This window comes from Lissotriton helveticus, chromosome 6, assembly GCF_964261635.1.
Source record: "Lissotriton helveticus chromosome 6, aLisHel1.1, whole genome shotgun sequence".
NCBI lineage: Eukaryota > Metazoa > Chordata > Amphibia > Caudata > Salamandridae > Lissotriton > Lissotriton helveticus.
Window position 1 is genome coordinate 56,223,579 of NC_136067.1, and position 21,764 is coordinate 56,245,342.

Below are 21,764 nucleotides of genomic sequence, written 5' to 3' on the forward strand. Positions count from 1 at the left end.
AGTCATGGTACAAATGTATACATACAATTTTATTAATAGTTCTATTTAGTATCATGTCCATGCCTTTGCACCCTCTTAAAACTACAACAAATATTTCCTTTTGGAAGGGGACTACCCTACCCCAGATTGATAATGAATGTAAACAAAGTGAAAACGCATCACAATGTTTGGCCCTCCTCACGGCATCTTCTGCCGACTGGGGGGGCCATAGGTTATGTTTGGGTGGGCCGGGCCCACCCGCTAGAACCAGGCCTGCTTCTTACACTTAGCAGACTGGTCTCCAGAACCAGCATCTAATACGGATAGTAGCCGAAGGTTGAAACTCACTTCTTTATCAGTCAACAAACTGAAGTCTTTACTGTATGTTTTACATCATGGCTATCAATCAATCAATCATGCCATTTGTATAGCGCACTACTCACCCGGGAGGGTCTCAAGGCGCTTGGGGGGAGGGGTATGCTACTGCTCGAACAGCCAGGTCTTGAGTTGTTTCCTGAATGCGAGATGGTCCTGGGTCAGCCGAAGGTGGATGGGGAGGGAGTTTTAAGTCTTGGCAGCCAGGTAAGAGAAGGATCTTCCTCCGGCGGTGGCTCTTCGGATGCGTGGTACGGCTGCGAGGGCGAGGCTGGTGGACCGTAGCTGGCGGGTGGGCGTGTAGAAGGTCAGGCGGTCGTTGAGGTACTTGGGGCCCAGGTCGTGGAGAGACTTGTGTGCGTGGGTGAGGAGCCGGAACGTGATCCTCTTGCCGACGGGGAGCCAGTGCAGGTTCCTCAGGTGGCTGGAGATGTGGCTGCGTCGGGGGACATCCAGGATGAGTCGGGCGGAGGCGTTCGGGATGCGCTGGAGTCTTTTCTGTAGCTTGGCGGTGGTTCCGGCGTAGAGGGCGTTTCCGTAGTCCAGTCGGCTGGTGACAAGTGCCTGGGTGACAGTCTTCCTGGTCTCGGTCAGGATCCAGCGGAAGATCTTGCGAAGCATACGCAGGGTGTTGAAGCACGATGAGGAGACGGCGTTGACTTGTCTGGTCATCGAGAGGGAGGGGTCCAGGATGAAGCCCAGGTTGCGTGCGTGGTCGGTTGGCTTGGGTGCGGTGCCCAGGGTTGGGGGCCACCAGGAGTCGTCCCAGGCGGAGGGCGAAGATCCCAGGATGAGGACTTCCGTCTTGTCCGAGTTCAGTTTCAGGCGGCTGTCCTTCATCCACTCGGCAACGTCTTTCATCCCTTCGTGTAGGCAGGTTCTGGCGGTGTCGGGGTCTCTGGTGAGGGAGAGGATCAGCTGGGTGTCGTCGGCGTAAGAGATGATGTTGAAGTTGTGCTGGCGTGCGATGGCTGCGAGAGGTTTCATGTAGATGTTGAAGAGGGTGGGGCTGAGTGAAGATCCTTGCGCGACGCCGCAGATGACTTCGGTGGCCTCGGAGCGAAACGGGGGGAGGCGGACTCTTTGTGTTCTTCCGGCAAGGAACGAGATGATCCACTCCAGTGCCTTCTCTTGGATACCGATGTTGCTGAGGCGCTGGACTAGGGTGCGGTGGCAGACCGTGTCGAACGCAGCGGAGAGGTCCAGGAGGATGAGGGCCACTGTTTCCCCCTTGTCGAGCAGGGTCCGGATGTCGTCGGTGGCTGCGATGAGGGCGGTCTCGGTGCTGTGGTTGGCTCTGAAGCCGGACTGCGAGGGGTCGAGGGATCCGTTCGTCTCGAGGAAGGCGGTCAGCTGTCTGTTGACGATCTTCTCGATGACTTTAGCAGGAAAAGGGAGGAGCGAGATGGGGCGGAAGTTTTTGAGATCGGTGGGGTCCGCTGTAGGTTTCTTCAGGAGGGAGCTGATCTCGGCGTGCTTCCAGCTCTCCGGGAAGGTGGCGGTGTTGAAGGAGGCGTTGATGATGTTCCGGAGTTGGGGTGCGATGGTGGAGTCGGCCTTGTTGAAGACGTGGTGTGGGCAGGGGTCGGTCAGTGATCCGGAGTGGATGGTGTTCATCGTGCGGGCTGTGTCTTCGGTGGTCACCGTGGTCCAGGTGCGAAGGGTGGCGGTGGGGGGCGGTGGTTCGACGGTTGGGTGCGTGGGTGGGGCGCCGAAGCTGTTGTGGATGTCGGCGATCTTGCGGTGGAAGAACGAGGCGAGGGAGTCGCAGAGGTCTTGTGACGGAGTGATGTCGTTGGTGCGGGTGCTGGGGTTGGAGAACTCCTTGACGATCGTAAAGAGCTCTTTGCTGTCGTGGGCGTTGTTGTCCAGTCGTTCCTTCAGGGATTTCTTCTTGGTGGTGCGGATGAGCTGGTGGTGCTTGCGGGTAGCGTGTTTGAGGGCGGTCATGTTGTCGGTGGTCCGGTCGAGGAGCCAGGCTTTCTCGAGGGTGCGGCAGGTCTTCTTGGAGTCCTTGAGGTTGTCGGTGAACCAGGATGCCTTCTTGCTTCTGGGTCTGCTGGGAGGGTTCTTTAGTGGCGCGAGGTCGTCGGCGCAGGCGGTCAGCCACTGTGTGAAGTTGCGGGCTGCTTCGTTGGGGTCCGTTGTATTGGCGGGTGGGCTCTGGCTGAGGGAGGTGGTGAGCTGGTCTGCGGTGATCTTGCTCCAATTCCTGGGAGGTACCTGTTGCGGGTGGTGGTGGGTCGTGGATCTTTTGAAGCTGAAGTGGACACAGCTGTGGTCGGTCCAGTGGAGTCCGGTGGCGTGGCTGAAGGTGATGTACTTGCTGGAAGAGAAGACGGGATCAAGCGTGTGGCCGGCATAGTGGGTGGGGGTGTTGCTTGAGTCCGAGGTTGGCGAGGTTTTCCAGCAGGGCGGTGGTGTTGCGGTCCTTGTTGTTCTCCAGGTGGAAGTTGAGGTCCCCGAGGAGGATGTAGTCAGTGGAGGGGAGGGCATGCGGGCTGATGAAGTCTATGATGTCTTCGCTGAATTGTGTGCGTGGTCCTGGGGGTCTGTAGACGAGGGTGCCTCTGAGGGTCGTCTTAGGGTCGGTGTGAATCTGGAAGTGGAGATTTTCGGCTGCGGCGAAGGAGTCGTTGGCGTCGGTCGTGATGCGGATGGTGTTCCTGTGGACGATGGCGATGCCACCTCCGGTCTGGTTGATGCGGTCCCTCCTGATGATCTTGTACCCGTCCGGGATGGCGATTGAACCAAGATGCACATAAGATCCCTGCTCTCGGAAGGCATTCATGCGGGTGCACCCACAAGCAGCCTGCATGGCAGACTTGGAAGTGAGGAGGATGAGGCAAGGGGCTTGAAATAAGGAATGACGTCCTCACATGAGATGCCACCTCGGAGGACAGGTGCCTACCCTGCCACAGCAGATACAACACGAAGGCCTCATCTGCTTGACTGCACTGAGGAAATTGAACTTCCGCGCATGTGTGGTGAAACAGGCTACTTTCTGAAAAGGGAACGGACGATGCTGGCCAAAAGTGGCTGAGTCAAGAAGTGGCCCTCGGATGGCTCTGAGTGCAAGGCCTCACCTTGAATCGTGCCACGATAAAAGGACGACAACGCTCAGACGCAGAAACCTTAAATCGCCCACCATCAGATATTTCCTATGAGTAGGCATCAGGATGGCTCCTTGCCAACACCGTTCCCTTTTTATCTCTCGTGAGAAATGCACCTTCAATAATCAGAACCAGAAAAAACACGAAGGAACCAAGCTAAATGTAAAATGAGTAACGAAAGAGGTTGGCTGAGTTCAGTAACTACGTGCTGGGTACAAATGGAGGGCATGCGTTTGAATCCCAGAAAGGCAGAATGAGCCAGACATCCTTCTAAGGATGCTACATTTCAAAAATGGCAATATGAAGTACTATAGAAAAAAGTTATTGTAAGCAGCCATAATATTAACGTTACGGAAATGCCAAGATCCATAGGGAACTAAAAAAAATAAAAAATGTCACCAGCAAGATTCAATGTTTGAAATCATGGAATAGAAAATCAATGAAAACAGATGGTCAAAAAGGTCTCAAATGAAGTAAATGGTCAAAAATGTGTAGAACAAATGAATTAAACACTAGCTATACATAAAATACCATCAGTGAAAAGTAACAGTAAAACAAATTACATTGTCAATCAAGAGAAAAAACAAATGAAAAAACATTGAAAAGGTTTCAAAGTCCTCCATGATTTAAGAGTGGATCCTGGGCGAACATTCTCAAAACCTATACAAGTGGTGGCGATTTTCAGGAATGAGAGGAGGTTAAAACGAAGAATGGTTCGATATGGAATCTCAAAAGGGTTTCACAGTGTGTTGGTGGAGCAGACAGTGATTTGTAATGGTCTCACAGGGTTGGACGAGAGGACCGACTATCGTGAGGGAATGTTAATGGTGCAATTGACAGGTGTGAGGTGAGAACAATGAGGAATATAAAACAATCCCATAATTTCAAAGATTATCAGTTGTACTGAACTTTGCACATTGTCTTTCCAAAATATGTTTTTCTAATTACAGTTGTTGGTTTACTTTTTTATGATCTAAGTTATTTATTCATTATTGTGATTTTAGCTTTTCTTATGTAATTTGCCATTACTTGTGGGATATTGTAGGAAGGGTAGCTGTGTGGTACCTACACTCAGAATATTTTCAATTCCATTCAATGTTTGCACTCTGGAATCTCATGGGGCCTTTGACAGCAGAGACTGCACAGGCAACAATTGAAGAATCTGGGTCACAATATATATATATATATATATATATATATATATATATATATATATATGAAGGTGTGCTACCTCTTGACTTGAGCATTGTTTATACACTTCAAGCAAAACATATAGGTCCCAGGGGAGTTTATAATCAGTTTTTCAGAGCATCTAACCGTTATTGATTGCACACACCTTAGCTGAGGAGTATGCATGTAGAGGATGTGTACCAGGGATAAACATTATGTCATGACATGAAATATGAAATGAAATACCAGTATTTGTAAAGCGCACAGCTACCTCTGAAGTGGTGTCCCGGCGCCGGGGGCTGTCGGAAAGATTAAGCGAGCTATTGTCCAGAGTCATATGGTGCTGGGCTAACATGCCGCCGGCACTGGGGATCGAACCGTGAACCCCGTAGTCCAGAGTCAGGCACCCTGGCCGCTGCGCCACACCTCTTCCACCGTGGCCATGAAACAACTGTTCAAGGTTCAACTGTTCAACTGTTCAAAGCATCACTGTATTGGATTCAGAGCACACAGATAAACAGCACACATCGGCAGCAGCATGTGGTTAAGTAGTTTTGACACCGCTCATGTGACTGGGAAACATTTAACATATGTGAAATGAGGCAATATGAGTAAAGAAAAATAAAAGGACAAGTAACTGATGGTGTGTACATACAAAATTTTAAAACAGTTTGGAATTTACATATGGTCAGAGGCGTAGCTAGAGCTTGTGGCGCCCAGGGCTATCCCTCAGATTGCCGCTCCTGGCAGGGGGTGGCTGAGAAAAAGGACGGCAAGCACTTGAAAGAGGTCCGAGAGACACGTAGTATCGCCGCTAATAGTTACCTCGATCATGCAAGTTACATGCACATACATGACACGGTCCAAGGCTACAGAGTTGAATACACCGGTGACTGGCATTACAAAGGAGAAAACAGACTGCATGATCTATCTGGGGACTCTGAAAAACCGCATGTGATATCCATTAGAGAGCTGCACGAACGAATACCTGATAATCCCCTCAGCACAATGCATCTACAGCGGGCATTAAACGATCAAATATCATGGTCCCCCCAATTAACTGGCTTCATTTTAGCTTCTGTATCCATTAGTTAATAGAATGCTTTTCAAATGCAGGAAAGAAAACAACGAGTAAACGCAATATGTCTATCTATCTATCTAACTATCAATCTATCTATGGGCAAAGTGTAATCTATTACTTGTCAGCAATGATCTGGATAGGAGGGGAAGTGATTTACAAGAAGCAAATCCTCAAGTGTGTCTTGAGGACTATTCCCTAACTCAAAATTGGTAGTACATAACACGTTAACCTTTGCATACTTCATTTATGGCTTGTGTAGTAGTTATAAATAAATACATTTATATATAATAAAAATTTAAGAGGAGATAGTGAATTACTTCCGTACAGTGAGATGCAGGCAAACTTGAACAGGCCTTGTGAGCATCAGCAGAGAAAGTATACTCTAAAGACATAGTAGCAAATAATCTCTGAGGAAGAAGAGTGTTTTTTCCACATTAGATGGGCTGCTCTAAGGCAATCACATAAAATCTGACATTTGTTCTGTGGTATAAAATGGGAGTGGGGGAGGGCATACATGTATTAGTATACATTCTCCCCAGTAGCATATTTAATTTAGCCATATTAATTTTCACTGTCATAGCATAGATCTATATATTGTTCCATTAACATAGATGCCCATAGATATATACCTAAATACCCTTTCTCTTTACTTATACACATACATATGTACACATCACAAGCGCAAATGCACATCAATATACTGCTATTGATTGGTATTTATATGAAATCTGTAGCCTATTGTGAATACGCACTTAGGCAACCGTTCTCTTCAGCTCCAGAGCCCAAACTAGTTCTGCTTCAGACTCAACACAAAATGGCTTCAGTTTCTGCTAAATTATAGAAACAAGCATTTGCAATGCAAGAGGTCTTGCATTTACACAAGTTTAAACTATTGATAATGGCAGTGCCTTTTATTTCGGTTTTAAAAATTAAAAAGCAAATAAAAAGCTTTGTTATTTTCAATGTCAAAAGCTCAAACTCGTGTAAATGCGAGACCTACTGCATTGCAAATGCTTGTTTTATTGGAATTGTCTGAACTGTCTGCCACTCACTAAAGAGCCTTTCCTCCCCTCTGAAAACCATTTAGCTCTTACCTCACTCAGCCTACTGTACTCCAGTAGCCAGGGTATCTATGGTAGGGGTTGGCCAGCACTGACAAAGTCAAAAGCTGGTAGCCAGCTACAGACCTAATGGTTTTGCCCGTGCTTGTTTTTAATAAAGCATTTTACACCTGTTTTTTGTTAACTTCATCAACCTTTGTTCAAAGATGTTCGAACAAGATTGAAGGGATTCTGCACACTTGGAAATATTTTGATAGCTCTGCTCATTAACGGGCTCGCAGAGCCAAGCCAGAGCATTGGCTGGGTTTTCCCAGTTTATTTGTTGGGTGGGTTGGGCAGGACAGAAGGAAAGAAAGGAAGAAGGGAGGATGGAAGGAAAGAAATGAGGCAAAAAGGAAGGAAAGAAAGAAGAAAACACCAAAGGAATGAGATATGAAAGAAAGAAAGATGGAAACAAAGATATAACAAAGGCAAGAAAAAGGAAGGAAAAAAGAAAAAAGGAAAAAAGAAAGCAAACAGGAAAGAAAGAATGAAGGCTCAAAAAAGGAATCAAAAAAGAGAAAGTAAAAAGAAAGGAAAGAAAGAAGCCAAGAAAGAAAAAGGAAGATAGTAAGAAAGAAAGAAAGCAAGAACAAAAGCAAAAAAGAATAAACCAGAAAGAAGGGAAGAGGAAAGAAAGGAAAGACTGCAAGAAAGAAAGAATGCATAACTTAATACAGAAATCTACACAACCTATTTTGCTGTGAAGTAGCTGAAGTCAGATAAACAAAACGCACTCCAACAGCTATTTTCAGCACCATTGGCAGGATAACGGAACTAATGAGACCGGACTGTGCCGTTCTAACATTAAAAGCGTCCTGCTATCACTGGAGGCACTTGACAGTCCTGAAAGGCCAGGCAGGCAGTGCAGTCTTTCGGGGTGTGAGCAGCTGACAGGTTGCACATCCCTGGCTTGAAATGCAATATCAGAAAGCTTGCACAGTCGTTCACGTTCTAAGCACTCAACTGGAAGCTCTTCTCCTGCTTGCTTACCTGTCCCGCTTTTGGGGCATGAGTAGCCATCAAAATGAAAATCACTTACGGCCAACCAGAAGTACCTGGCTCTTTAGACTTTCAGGGGTTCTATAGCTTGAGGACAATACTTCTCTTACAAGAAACAGTTTATTTTCAGCAAAATATCCCACAGCGGTGGCACAATCTCTCAGGGCTTGAACCTTTGGTAAACTGCACTTGCCCAACTGAAAGTCCCTAATAGGTAGTGCTATCTGACAGAACTCAAAGAGCTAACCAGATGTGCTTTCCTGTTGACTAATCCACGACAACTGTGCAATCTGTCATGGTTTAACACCCCACACCCCTAATGTGCTTCTGTCACTCAAAATGCTAAACATGTGATGTTATTTATTGGTGCTATACTTTGTAAAAATATTTGTATATACAGAAACATTTGTTAGGTACTTTTCAGCCTGACAGCCTAGAACAGAATGTCCTTCAGTCAAAGGCTCGAGGCTAAGAAGTAATGGATGGCTTACCCAAGCCCACGCTCAAACAGTTTCTTGACAGTATGTGCCAACTTCATGCAATAATATGACTGACTATCTCAAACGTAAATTTGGGGCTCAAAAGTAAATATGAAAAAAGAAGCGAGAAAATTATAAGAAAATATTTTCAGATTGTTGTGGCAATACTTTTTACCGCATGAAAAGCATACATTTTTAACAATTGGGCACAACTAGGCTGCTCAATGTGTATGAGTAACGTGAGGTGACAATTGAGGTAATTAAAGAAGAGAATCCACCCATAGCCCTAGAATACCAAAACATTTCATTAAAAGTGGATGAATTACTTGCCTTTTTGTAAATCTCGATAGATCTCAGTGGCGCCTGCAGCAGCGTTGGGAACGCCAGCGCCATCATTTAATTTGCGGCACCACCAGCAAAACAGCCAGCACGTAGGCGCGCACCTTCCTCAAAACTCCCGGCTGCTCCAGCAGCCGAATATGACGTCCGCAGCAGTTTCGACAGTGCACTTGCAACTCAAAAACTGGGGCCGCGTGTGCGCCGCGCGGCACTGGTGACCCGTTGCGGGGCCCTTTATAATTTATTTAGGGATACGGACTTAGTGAGTGTCCCCAAATAAATTATAAAGGCCGTTGCAACGAGCCACCAGTGCTGCGCGGCCGCCGCCTCCTAAATAGTGCTGCCTGGGGCAGTCCGCCCCGCCCGCCCCACCCCTAGCTACACCGCTGCATATGGTGGTATCCAGGAATTAGAAAATAAAATAGTAATAAGCTGGAGTATTGAAAGAAAAAGGAAAACTACAGAAATTAAATATTTAAGGCGTAAGTGTTGTTGAAAAACAACTGTTCGAGAATCTTACTGATTTGCTGAACTGCTTTAGTTAATTGTTTTAACTAAGTGTTAATAGGATGTTTTAATTTATGGTATTTCTGTTATAATGATAGGTAAAATAAGTTTCTACCTTAACTGTTTTTCATCAGGACTGGGAAACTTCCAGGACCACAGAAGCAATGGGAAGAAAATATACATATTCTCATATATATATATTCTAGGTATTGAGGGGGATAGGCATGCTTCTATACTAAGAAAAGCAATTTCACTTTAATAAAATCTGTGCACTTTAAAACCCAAATTGTTAAGTCTGTGGCCTGTAGTTCTGTCACCTACATCCAGGGAAATGCAGCACCCTAGTACAGAATACATTATAAAGCAAAGAGTTTTGCGGAGGCCTGCTGAACTATGGTACACAACATAGTAAGGGCCTTGCAAAGGCTACTAAATAATGACGTTTGTGCTCACTGTCCTGATATCACATCCATCCAACACTGACAGACTGGCAGGCTCAGCTAATAGTCAGGCTGTACTGCTGTAGGGATTCTGTACAAACTCAGAACTATGCATAGGATTATGGGACCTTAGTGCATAGGGACTGAGTCATCCTACCACCTTAGTACCCATGAGCCCAGGACCGACTAGCTATAGTGTCTCACTTGCTCTCCTACTCACTCACAGAGAAACAAGTGATTAGACACCCCAGAACACAACACTCCTGACTCTCAGGAACTGCAGTTTCGCTCACACTCTTGTACTTGTCCACAATGAGATCCGAAAGACACGAACAAGTTTAAAATATTTATTTTAGCTAACATGCTCTAATATGCAGTATGGGTTCCAAAATAAGCAGGAAAATGCATAACACAAAAATACAGTCAGCATAGCAAGTAGTCCGTAAATCATGAAAGGAGCAGTCCTTATAAAAAGACAGTATAGCCTAATCTCCCGCCCCAGAATGATGATATATTAGAAGATCTCTGGGCGTTGCCTGCAGACCCCGTACCTCAGTCTATAGATGGTAGATCTACATCATAAGTGCGGTCTTGCTCTTCTCCCTAGAAAGGTCCCTCTCCAAGTGGGCGTTCTACCTATTTGGGTATTTCAATAAGACCAAAGTACGTATTCTCAAACACCAGCTGCAACAGTATGTTTTGCTAGGTTCTAGGGCCAACAAGGGGCATTGTTGATCGACCTTGCTCACAAGATTCAGACTAAATCCCAGGAACCTGCAGAGTGTGAACACAGCGATAGGTTCTCAAGTGAAAATGGCAAAAGAGGCCTTTGCTAAATAAACTCGTGTAGTAAAGTGCGCAAAGCAGCAGACAGGATGCAGCGTGCCTATGCTGACTTAATGAAGACGACAATGTCCCCATGGACCATGTGACAGTACCAATGCAGGAGGGGGTTTAGATCTGTGGTCATGTGTACAAAATGTCAGTTCATACAGTAAAGGCAAACCTGACATCTATAAAAATGGACCCTGCCCCAGCACACAAAAAGCTCAGGTAACCTTGTGAAAAGGAAATCAACATACACCAATGTGTTAACTTAAATAGCTGCACTGTGTTCAAGAAATTCATTTAGTTACGAAATAGCTGGCGATTAGGGTGAAGTCTGCCCAACCACCAGAATGGACAACTCCTTTAAGTTGATGACAGTTTCCTTTACATAGACAAGCGCATCACCTGACAATTATAAAATCCCATGACTGGTCCCATAGGGGTATAATCAATGCTGTGTGCGCTATAGTATGATGTGCATCTAAAATGCACCATTGCTAAGTGTTAACAAGTTATTCAGCTGCGTGTTCTACCAATGTGTGTGGATTCGAACAACTCCAGTCTGCACAGCAGGTGCAAAAGCATCCAGCCACTCACCTCCAACATCAACATGTGGGCAACAGTGCGGTCATACTGTGACCTACACAAACAGCACATATGAAATCCGGAGTATAAAGGCCTTGACATCTAACATAACAGGAGCGACACCAACAGAGTCACACCGGAGTCTGGAGAATTTCCAAACACTTATCTGCATAGCACCTTTTTAATTTGGAACTCTAGATGGGATCTTGTTATGGTGCCCTGGCTAGCCTGAGCGTTTCTTTACGGTTTAGGTCCAGAGATTAATTCCTCTGTGTTACGCAAATTCAGTACCTGTGAAAGCACAATGCTCATTCGCAGACTCCGTGCCACTACTGACCGAAGCCATGTTTAAGTTGACAACAGAAAAGTCCAATCCCTAAGAAAGGAGCAAAGGATACTACTGAGGCACTTCTAGTTAAGAGGAGTACTAATGAAATCAAGTCTACACTCGCTTGTCCATGACAGAAGCTCTTCAAAGTCCCGTGAAATCCCCTGCAAGGGAGTCAGGATGAGGATTCAAGAGCTGAAACGGGGAGCCTGACAATCCTTAGGTCTGATGGCCTTTAAACCAAGCATCGCAGCCATGAGTTAGGCGGCCATGAGCTAGGCATCTCTTCACAACCAATCAGAGCACAACAGAGCTCATGTATATGCTTCTTAAACGGCTGCTTTAATATGAAGGATTTAAGAGAAAAGGGTTCAAACATTTAAATAAAAGCCAGGTCTTGAAAGATAGATTATTTTGATTATTTTTCCGCTGTACGTATGCGCAGGAGCTTATATTTTATTTAAGTAGGCCAAACCTCTAATTTTCCATCTGAAATGAGGCAACTGCGCACCCTAGGGTAAAAGCTAGACATATTGAAAAATGTGGATTAAATCTCACAATGGAACCTCTTCAACCATATTCTTTTTTTTTTTTTTTTTTTTTTGGGTTAAAGACTTTTATTGAGCAATCAAATAAAAATTACAGAGATGGGCCCACAACCACACGGGCTGGCCGCTAATAGCAACGCACAACATAAGAAGCAAACGATCACTTTCGTGGCCAGGCACAAAGCATATACCAATTATTGCTCAAAGCATAGGACAGGACATAACAATTTTCTGTATTAATCATAAAAACAACGAACTCTAAACAAGGCGAATGCACATTAATCAAGTCAGCCCAGAAGGCGGAGGGGAGAGACACTAATCAGGAAGACAAAAGCAAATCAATGGGACTCGGCAAGGCCGGGGGGGGGGGGGGGGCCAGCGGGGAGGGCAGGAAAATCCTAAAATAACATGAAAAAATTTTCGGGAACGTCAGCCTAGGGAGATAGGGTAACATCGGGAGTGTCAACCAAGGGAGGGGTACAAATATCTCCACGATATGCATTCCACTGACCCCAAATCTTCGTCCACGCCCTGGGTCTGCCCCTAGCCACATATACGGTCTTCTCTCAGAACATGGACCAGTCCATGTTATCCTCCCACACCGAGACTTCGGGCGGTCTGGATGCGCCCCAGAGTTGCACAATGTCCCGCTTCGCGACCATGTATCCCAAGGTCGCCCATCTGGTCTGGGCCACAGAATAGTCGGTGGGTTCCCACACGTTCAACAGGCATCGTCGGGCCTCAGGCCGCAGGGCAATACCAGTCACAACAGTCATCACCACAAGCACATCAATCCAGTAGGCTGCTACCACCGGGCATTCCCAAAGAATATGCAGAAATGTAGCACTCATCCCACAACCACGCTTGCATAAGCCATCCGGGGAAAAACCCATCACAACCAGACGCGGACCAGTTACATATACCCGGTGGAGGATCTTAAGTTGGACCAAACGGAGACGGGCGGGGATGGCGACCTCTTTCGGAGAAGAGAGTGCCGACTGCCAATCCTCGTCATCCAAGTCCAATCCGTCACCGACCCAAACCTCCCTAATTCGGACCAATAAATCAGCGCGATTATTAATCAGTTTCTTGTAAATAAGGGAGATAGTGCTATCGGGCAGGTGTCCATCCAGTATGCGATCCTCAAGGGGGGAGGACTCGGGCAGGGTCACATCAGGAGCCAGAACAGAGGTCAGGGCATGCCGGACCTGCAAATACCGAAAAAACTCTCTATCACTCAAGTCATATTCTGCCTTAAGGGCCTGGAAAGACTTCAATCTACCTTTCACACAGACATCACCCACTTTACATATACCAATCATATCCCAGCGGTCAAAGCCCTTAGTAGACCAGAGACACCCCAAACGTTCAGAAGCATAAAGCGGAGTTGCCATTGTCAGTCGGTTCTCCCATCCCAAACTCACATTCGCGGCGTGCCACACATTGACTGCGGTCCTGGACGGGCCCACAAGACGGCGCCCGGCCGATCTGGAATAAAGCGCTCTATTAAAATCCCCTCCCGGCAGCTGGAGTCTATCCATCTCAAAGGCCGGATCTCGACCCGGGGAATACATTGCGTGGTTAATGGCAGACAGCTGGGAAGCCCAATAATATCTCTTGATATCGGGGAGCGCCATGCCCCCGTCATACCAAGGGATGGTAAGTTTCGCAAGGGCGATACGTGGACGCCCGTCCCAGATCAGTTGCCTTTGAAGACTCTCGATCTCTCGGAAATAGGTAGCGGGAATGTCGTCAAAAGAATTTTGAAGCGCGTAGAGGAATCGCGGCAAATACATCATTTTAAAAAGGGCAGCCCTGCCCAGAGGAGACAGGGGTAGTTTACGCCAACGGGCCACATCCAGTCGCAGTCTAAGAAGCGGGGGGAGGAGGTTACGCTCGAACCGGAGTGAGGAGTCCAGCGTAATAAAGATCCCCAAATACTTGAAGCCAGATTGGACAACCTGGACAGGAAACCTGTCCGGTAATGGGGGCAAAACACCCGAGAGAACATACACACAGGACTTAGCCCAATTAATAACCAGACCCGAGTTAGCACCAAACGAAGTAAGAACGTCAAATAAGACATTTAAAGATTTACGCGGGGAAGTAAGATACAGAAGAATGTCATCCGCGTAAAGCGAGACGCGGTCTTCAAAATCCGGTGACCAACGGATCCCTTTGAGTGAAGGTTCCCATCGAAGCCACGCAGCCAACGGTTCCAGAGCAAGCGCGAAAAGCAACGGAGACAAGGGGCACCCCTGACGGGTCCCCCTACCAAGACAGAAGGGGACAGAAACCCGACCGTTCACCACTACCTGTGCCAAGGGTTCGGCGTATAACAACTTCACCCAACCAATAAACTCAGGTCCAAAACCAAATTTCTCAAGAGCTGCCCAAAGATAGGGCCACTCTACCGTGTCAAAGGCCATCGAGGCGTCAAGCGAAGCCAAAATGGCCGGCTCCGTCAGAAGCCCCGCCCTCGCAAAAGCTCCGTGGAGACGACGTAGGTTAAGAGCCGTGTTGCGATGCGGGATAAATCCGGATTGATCCGGATGAACCAAGCCACTAATGACCGTCAAGAGGCGGGTAGCCAGGAGCTTAGCCAGGACTTTGGGTTCAACATTCAACAGGGAAATGGGCCTGTAAGACGAACAAAGGTCCCGAGGTTTACCTTCTTTGGGAATAACAACTATCGTAGCCAGACGCTGATCATATGGGAGAATACCCCGTTCGCGGGATTCCAAAAACATGGTACGAAGATAGGGCGCCACCCTGTCAGGACTTAGCTTGTATAATTCAATTGGCAATCCATTCGGGCCCAAAGCTTTGCCCGAACGGAGTGAGCGAATGGCCGTCGCTATCTCGTCCGCAGTAAAAGGGGACTCCAAAGAGACTCGGTCTAATTCGGAAACACTGGGCAGAGCTATATCACGCAACAAAAGGCGAGAGTCATCAACATCCCGTTCAGACACAGGGGTATAAACCACACGAAAATAATCCGCAAAACATTCAACTATTCCAACCGGGTCTGTCACTCTCACACCGTTCGAAATCTGAATCACAGGCACCACACGATTCGCCCTCTCCTTCTTATCCAACCATGCCAATAATTTACCCGCTTTGTCCCCCACATCATACAAACGACCCTGTTGCTCCCGAAACATCAGTTTAGCCGCATCTGTGACCAGAGACTTATAAGCAAATTGTTTCAGACCCAGGGCGTGGAGTTTATCAGATGTAACATCCGATTCTAGGTCAGCCTCTATCTCAGCAATCTCCCTCTCAAGGTCCACCACCTCCCGATTCCTCGCCTTTTTGGATTCAGTAATAAGGGAAAGGGTCTGCCCGCGAATCACCGTCTTAAAGGCCTCCCACAGGGATACCGCAGAGGAGACGGAACCCTCGTTGTCTAAAAAATAATTATCCAAAGACTTAATCAAGAGATTGCGGGTCTCGGGGGAGGTGAGGTACCATGGGTTGATAGGAGCCACCCGGCCCGCCGCCTCCACCCCCACCTCAAAACAAAGCCAGAGCGGAGAATGATCAGAGATGCCCCGGGGGAGGTGTCTAATCTCACGAACCGCCGGCGACTGCGCCGCAGGCATCAGGAAATAATCCAGTCTAGACAAACTCCCATGGGCCCCAGAGTGGAAAGTGTATTGAAGCTGAGTAGCATGCATAAGCCTCCAGCAATCCACCAAGCCGAACGTATCCAGAAACCCACCCAGCCACTGTTGGGCCAAAGGGGTGTCCCTAGGGGGGTGACGATCATGTAGACCGGAGAACACAGAATTAAAGTCACCCGCTATGAAGAGAGTACTATCAGGGAGGTTCAACAACACACGGCCCAAATCGGAAAAGGTAGAGGTCTGTAGACCGGGGGGCACATAAACGGCAAACAAGGAAAGGGTCCGACCCTCATAGCGACCCACGAGGACGGCATAACGCCCCCGATCATCAAGGATCACATCATCAATAGCTAGGGGGAGGGAAGCCCGAACAAGGATACCCACCCCCCTGGAACCCGTGGTAAACCCCGAATGTGCGGCGAGGCGATAGCCCCACCCATTCAGTGCACGACATGTATTGCCCACTAAATGAGTCTCCTGTAGAAAAACAATATCTGGAGACAAACGTCGTAGACATCGCAACACCACACCCCGCTTAATACGATCCCCCAGACCATTAACATTCCACGAAATAAACCTCAACCCGCTACCCCACATCCCACACAGCAACGCCGCAACCCCCCTCCAATGAGCATGACAGCAAAAACATCATTAGCAAGATAGAATCGCCTTGAGGACACAACACAAACATCAAACTTCCCATCCACCCACCCCCCAACAATAAAGGAAACACCCCCCACCCTGCACCCCTGCAAGAAGCTAAAAAGCCACCCCAACATGCAGTGTGCCTGTCGCCCAAGAACCCCCATTCTACAAAAAGACCCCGGAGGAGGAAAGGCTCTGGCCCACCCGCCACCCCAACAAGATAAATAACAAGGGAAACACACAGATAGTAGAGGCACTTAGGCATAGAATCCCAGAAGAAGTTACTTTACACGAGGACCCGGGCATAGACAAATAGTTCAGCTCTCTACACCACCCTCAGCACCACCCGGGTGGGCGGCGGACTCAGCCGCAGGAGGTCGGTCCGGCAGAGAGTCTAGCCAGTCATTCACAGAGTCAGGCCGATCAAAGAAAAAGGTTCGGTCATTGTACTCAACTCGCAGCCTGGTCGGAAAAAGCATAGCGTAGCGCAATCCCATGTCCCGGAGACGCTTCTTGACTCCACGGAAGCCCATACGCTGTTTCTGCACCTGTTGAGAAAAGTCCGGATAAAAGTTCACCGTGGCGTTCTCAAAGGCCACCGGGCCCTTCACACGTGATGCCTGCAGGATAGCGTCCCGATCCCTATAGTGGAAGAGTTTCGCAACAATAGGCCTCGGCGGGGCGCCTGGCTTACCCTGGCCTCCCGGAACACGATGGGCACGCTCCACTGCGAAGAATTTACTCCGCCCAGACGGAGAAAGGTAGTTCTGGATCAGGTCCTCGACCAGGAGATCAACAGAGTGCGGTTCTGGATTCTCCGGAACGCCAACCACACGCACATTACAGCGACGTGCCCTGTTCTCAAAGTCCTCCCAGCGCCGGGTCATGAAATCGTTCACCCTACGGAGGTTGCCAATCTCCGTCTGTATCTCCGAGACGTCTGCCGTGAGGCTGGATAATTTGAGATCCAATGACTTCACCTTCTCATTGGTTTTAGATAGGTCGGCCCGAATCAAGTTCACATCAATGGCCACTGTGTCGATTTTGTGGGCCAAAGCTTCATATTGTTGGCCTATCGTTTCCTTCATGCCAGAAATGGCGCCCATGATGTCCTGCAAGGACGGTTCCGTTGATGCGTCCACAATGTGGTCAACCGCACTTGGGCCAGGCAGGGCGGCTCCGGGGGACCCCTTCGCATGGGTGTAGCGGTCCATGACGTTAGTCTGGACCGGGCCCCCACGCAGGGGCGTCTTGGTCTTTCGTGTCTCTCGGTCCCCTCTGCCCGCCATGTCGGAAACCACGTCACCAGGAGACTCACTCGACCCGATGGAAATGGCCACAGGAAAGCAGGTCGTCGGGACCAAAAAGGCAGCTGCAAAGGTACCACTAGGAGAGGACCAGCCTGAAAGGAGAATAAGCCAGCCAAAGGCCCGACAGCCGTCTAGTGCGCCGGACCCAGCCCAGGCCAGACTCCCCTGCCAGATGTCTCAGTCTGAGGCAGAATCGAAACCGAAACTTAAGAGGTGGACCCACAAGTCAAATCCCCCTGCCGCTGTTGTTCAACTCAGAGACGGCCAGAGAGCCTAACCCAGTCCCGGGCGCACTGCAAGGGCAGACCCCGAAAGTTCAAATCGCCGTATCTTCGGCGCCCCGGGTCCAAATCAAATTCCAAAAATCCCAGGAAGATCAGCCCAGCGTCCTCTACATAGATCCTCGTGAAGAATCAGGATATGTTCAGGATATCATGCCGTGAGTGGCGGGGGTCCGGAGAGCGCTGTGCTCACGCGGCCATCACGGATGCCCGCCAAGCTCCTCCTCTCTTCAACCATATTCTAAATTGAAGAGTTGAGGCAAAATGCAAAGCAAATGCTAAATCTGTAAGTAAAATAAATCTGAAAGCTCAAACAGCAACTTTCCAGAAAAGATCAAAATACAACAGTAACTGCTTTTAGACAATGATGTGAAACTGCAAAAATCTCCTTTAAGACACCCAAGACGTAATCCATTCGTATTCCAAGTGCTTTTAGGGGAAAGTCTACAGGTGATACAGACCACAGTCCCAACAATATGCTTTTCGTGGTTTGTGTTAGGCTCTTGAACTTGGTTACTCACATTAACTGATTTGAGGATTAACACTAAACAGTGGCAGCTCTTAATCTGAAAGCTACTCGGTCGTCCAGTGCAGTGTCAGGAACAGCTCCTACTTGAAGAGGTAGGTCTCTTAAGCATAATAGTTTACCAAGCATGTCCAGGTAAATTTAAAGTATTTGGTCTTGTAGGTCTTTAAAAGCCTATTACATACCCAGCAACCCCAATCACAGCATGTATGTTATCCTTCGCAAAGAAAACCCAAAAAACTGTTCAACTGCCTGGTATAATTCTTCAATTTCTGCATAAACATCTCCACTGCGGTTTCAATATTTTATGGCTGACGCATCTGAACTATGCAGTCTCGCATGCAGTCCTTATTCTTTCCTTCAGTTGATGCTTCTCAGCTGCACAGTCTACAGTGTCCTGCTCACCAGGATGTATGTGTTGATGTGAAGTTCTCTTCATCTGGGTGTTCCCTAATAAGGCCAATGGATGGAGCACATATCAGGTGTCCTCCTTTCTTCTATTAACTTCTTCCGCCTTTTCATGACCATTCCTCCTGTAGCCATCTACCTTGGTCGGTCTACAAGAAACAGACTGAGTATTCCCTCAGTAGCACTGTGATTAGACCCTCATTTCCCTTCTATTCTAGCTGGCTTCCTTTATCTTGCTTATTGTTTGAGACAGCCTCATGAATGCTATTGCCGCAGCTTTCCTATTATCTTTAGCACCTAAATTTCCTCCTTGTAGGTCTTGGATGCTACATACAGGTTGAAGTCGGGGTATTCTTTCTTTGAATGTTTTTTTTATTTTTAATTTTTTTAAAAGCCACATATTGTACTGTGTGTTGCCGTTCTGTAACTTCAGAGAAGTTAAGCACTCAATTAGGCGGGTGAATATACACTTGACCAATATTCTTCATGCCCTGGTTCCTTTTTGACATAACTTGAAAAATGCTTTCAGACGTTTTCTGAACTTTACGTGGTGGGGTTTTGCTCATAGGTCAGATCTTTGAATCCCCAGAGATCTCCCACCTTATTAAATCTTTTTGAAGGACTGTGGGCTCATTTTATGGGAGTATATTCAGCAAATGTATCTGGCAGAGATGAGTCAGTTTTTGCAGGTAAGCTGGACCTTTCTTCCACTAGACTCTGTGGAAGGAGCAGAGGACCTTTAATTTAATCCTGGGAGCTAATGGAGCGCTGCAACAGCTAGTCCTGCTAATTTCTCAATAGAAAATAGAGTATGATGTTACAGTAGTGTAGGCGATCTTGGAAACAGGATCTTGTTAGCTCAATTCAGAGTCCAGGAACTACTACTAGTGTCCAGCTCATTTCTCTTCAAAAGGCAGATGAACAGTAACGAATACCTACCAGGACACCTCATTAAGGCAACAAACAGACCGCTGTGCCCTAGCATATACCAGAGATGTGCTGATAAGACCTAAAGCACATAGTAGGGTAGCACTGTACAGTAGACACTATGGTAGAAAGTTAGATAGCCTTAAGTAGCGTCTCTCAACAGAGAAGCACTTCTCTAGGGATGAGACCCTTATTTACTTAGACATCAGTTAAAATATGACAAGACTAGACTTTTACCTGGAACTCTGTTCGAGTACATCAGAGCGACCAGGTGGAGAAGCATGCTCAGTAGCTACTCAGATATTTGCAAAGGCAGCCCCATTAAAAAGAGAAATATCTACGCCTATTGCCAGGAATGAAACTCTGACGCTGAGGAGATAGATCATCAGGGACATTTGCAGATCTTGCAATGACTTTGGGTCTTTTACAATGACAAGTTACATTTTTTTGGGCAGATTTCCGCATTATCAGAAGGCAGTCATTGAAACGGACATTCAAAGTATTGGTCAATGTGACAGGTCATTTCCAGTATTAATAAAAAACAAAATATACAAAAGTCCAATATTTACCAGGATCTACTGCAGTTCAGCATCTTAAAGGCCTGGAGATCAGATTAACTGGATGTAATGATACATTGAAAGGAAAGCAGCAAATCCTTTTGTATACAGCTAATGACCGGTTTCACCTTGTGATTACACACCACCCTGAACTGGAGATGCGAGAGGCAGACCAAACTATACAATGTAGAGAACATCATATGCAAGCAATAGGTGGACATCGGCATGAAGAGAGGACAATGCTATGATGAGACAAAACATTTCCAGAACAGTCAAGCAGTCAATAGAACCTTAAAATGTTTGGGAGTATGAGATAAATGAGGTGTTTGTTTGCTATTTGCACTGACTATATGCATCTTTACTGGAGTGCCAGTTCTCAGCAATGCAGAGAATCAAAAGGAAAATGCAATGCCACCTTACTAAGAACTGGCAGTCCAAGTCAAAAGGATTTAGTACATTTAGTTGCACTGTTAGCTTCAAAGGGTACTGCTGGGTGGGACAGGCACTCCAATGGAAGAGGTGTAAAGTGGGGGCAAGCTACTCTCAAAGTACCAGGCTGACTCATGACTAAAGCGTATACTGCTTCATGCCTCGAGATGTTCAAAAACTGCATGCTAAATGTAAACACTTATCCTGTATCTTGAGCTAAGCAGAACAGACAAAACAGAAACAACAGGAAAATCATTTAAAATAAAGTCCAACTAACCTGAATCACAAGACCTTTTGGTTGGTGTGGTTAATGAAACATGAGCTGTGTCTGTGCATGGTCCACCTAAAAACAGAGACAAACATTAGGGCAGTATCCAACAGCTGGGACATAAGATAAGATGTCCGACTAATAGACAAACCAAATAAACAGTGCAGCCTGTTCACAAATGCATTTTGGAGGACATAACATTGAGCTCCTGTAGAGCTCTTTTAGTATTCTTACCTTTGTGTATTTGTCGAAAAACATCAAAAGTGGGAATAAAAAGGGATCATGCATATACAGTTAGTACAGAGAGGAAGGACGGTGCCCTCTTTGCACCTTTACCCCCTAGAAGGATGTTGGAAGTTTCCGGGACGATTAACAAAGACACGTAGCAATACGTGAAAGAGTATCCCTGTAGTACTACTTCCCCTAGAATGGTTTTCGTGACCCATCCACAGTATTTTCTAGTTAAGTCACTTGGGGCACCTCCAATAATACTAGCAGAGGAGTCTCAACATGCACTACCAAAGCTTTTAGCTATTAACCATGTCAGAGATCTCTTCAAAATAATAACTCGCTTATGGAATCAATATCAGACGATAGAAGGCAACCAATTATGACTTATCCACCAGCTTCAACTGCCTGCGCATCTTCCGCAAGACCTTCAAATGGATGCCCCCAGATTGCAGAAGAAACGTCACCAACGCGCTCATAACAAGCAGACTAGATAACGGCAACACCCTATACACCGGAATAAACAGAACCCTTCTACACAAACTTCAGGCCATCCAGAACGCCGCAGCTAGATTCGTCCTCGGAACACCGTGCCACAAACACATGACCCAACACCTACGAGACCTCCACTGGCTCCCCGTCGAGAAGAGGGTCACCTACAAACTCCTCACCCACACCTACA

At 47.1% G+C, this 21,764-nt stretch overlaps 1 protein-coding gene across 1 annotated transcript in view; it reads right to left on the reverse strand.

The window, feature by feature from the left end:
* ZFAND3 (zinc finger AN1-type containing 3) overlaps nt 1-21,764 on the reverse strand; it is a 617,257-nt gene that overhangs the window by 110,831 nt on the left and 484,662 nt on the right. Inside the window, exon 4 of the mRNA XM_078647365.1 lies at nt 20,864-20,929. Coding sequence (XP_078503491.1) covers nt 20,864-20,929 — 66 coding nt within the window. The remainder of the gene's footprint in view (nt 1-20,863; nt 20,930-21,764) is intronic.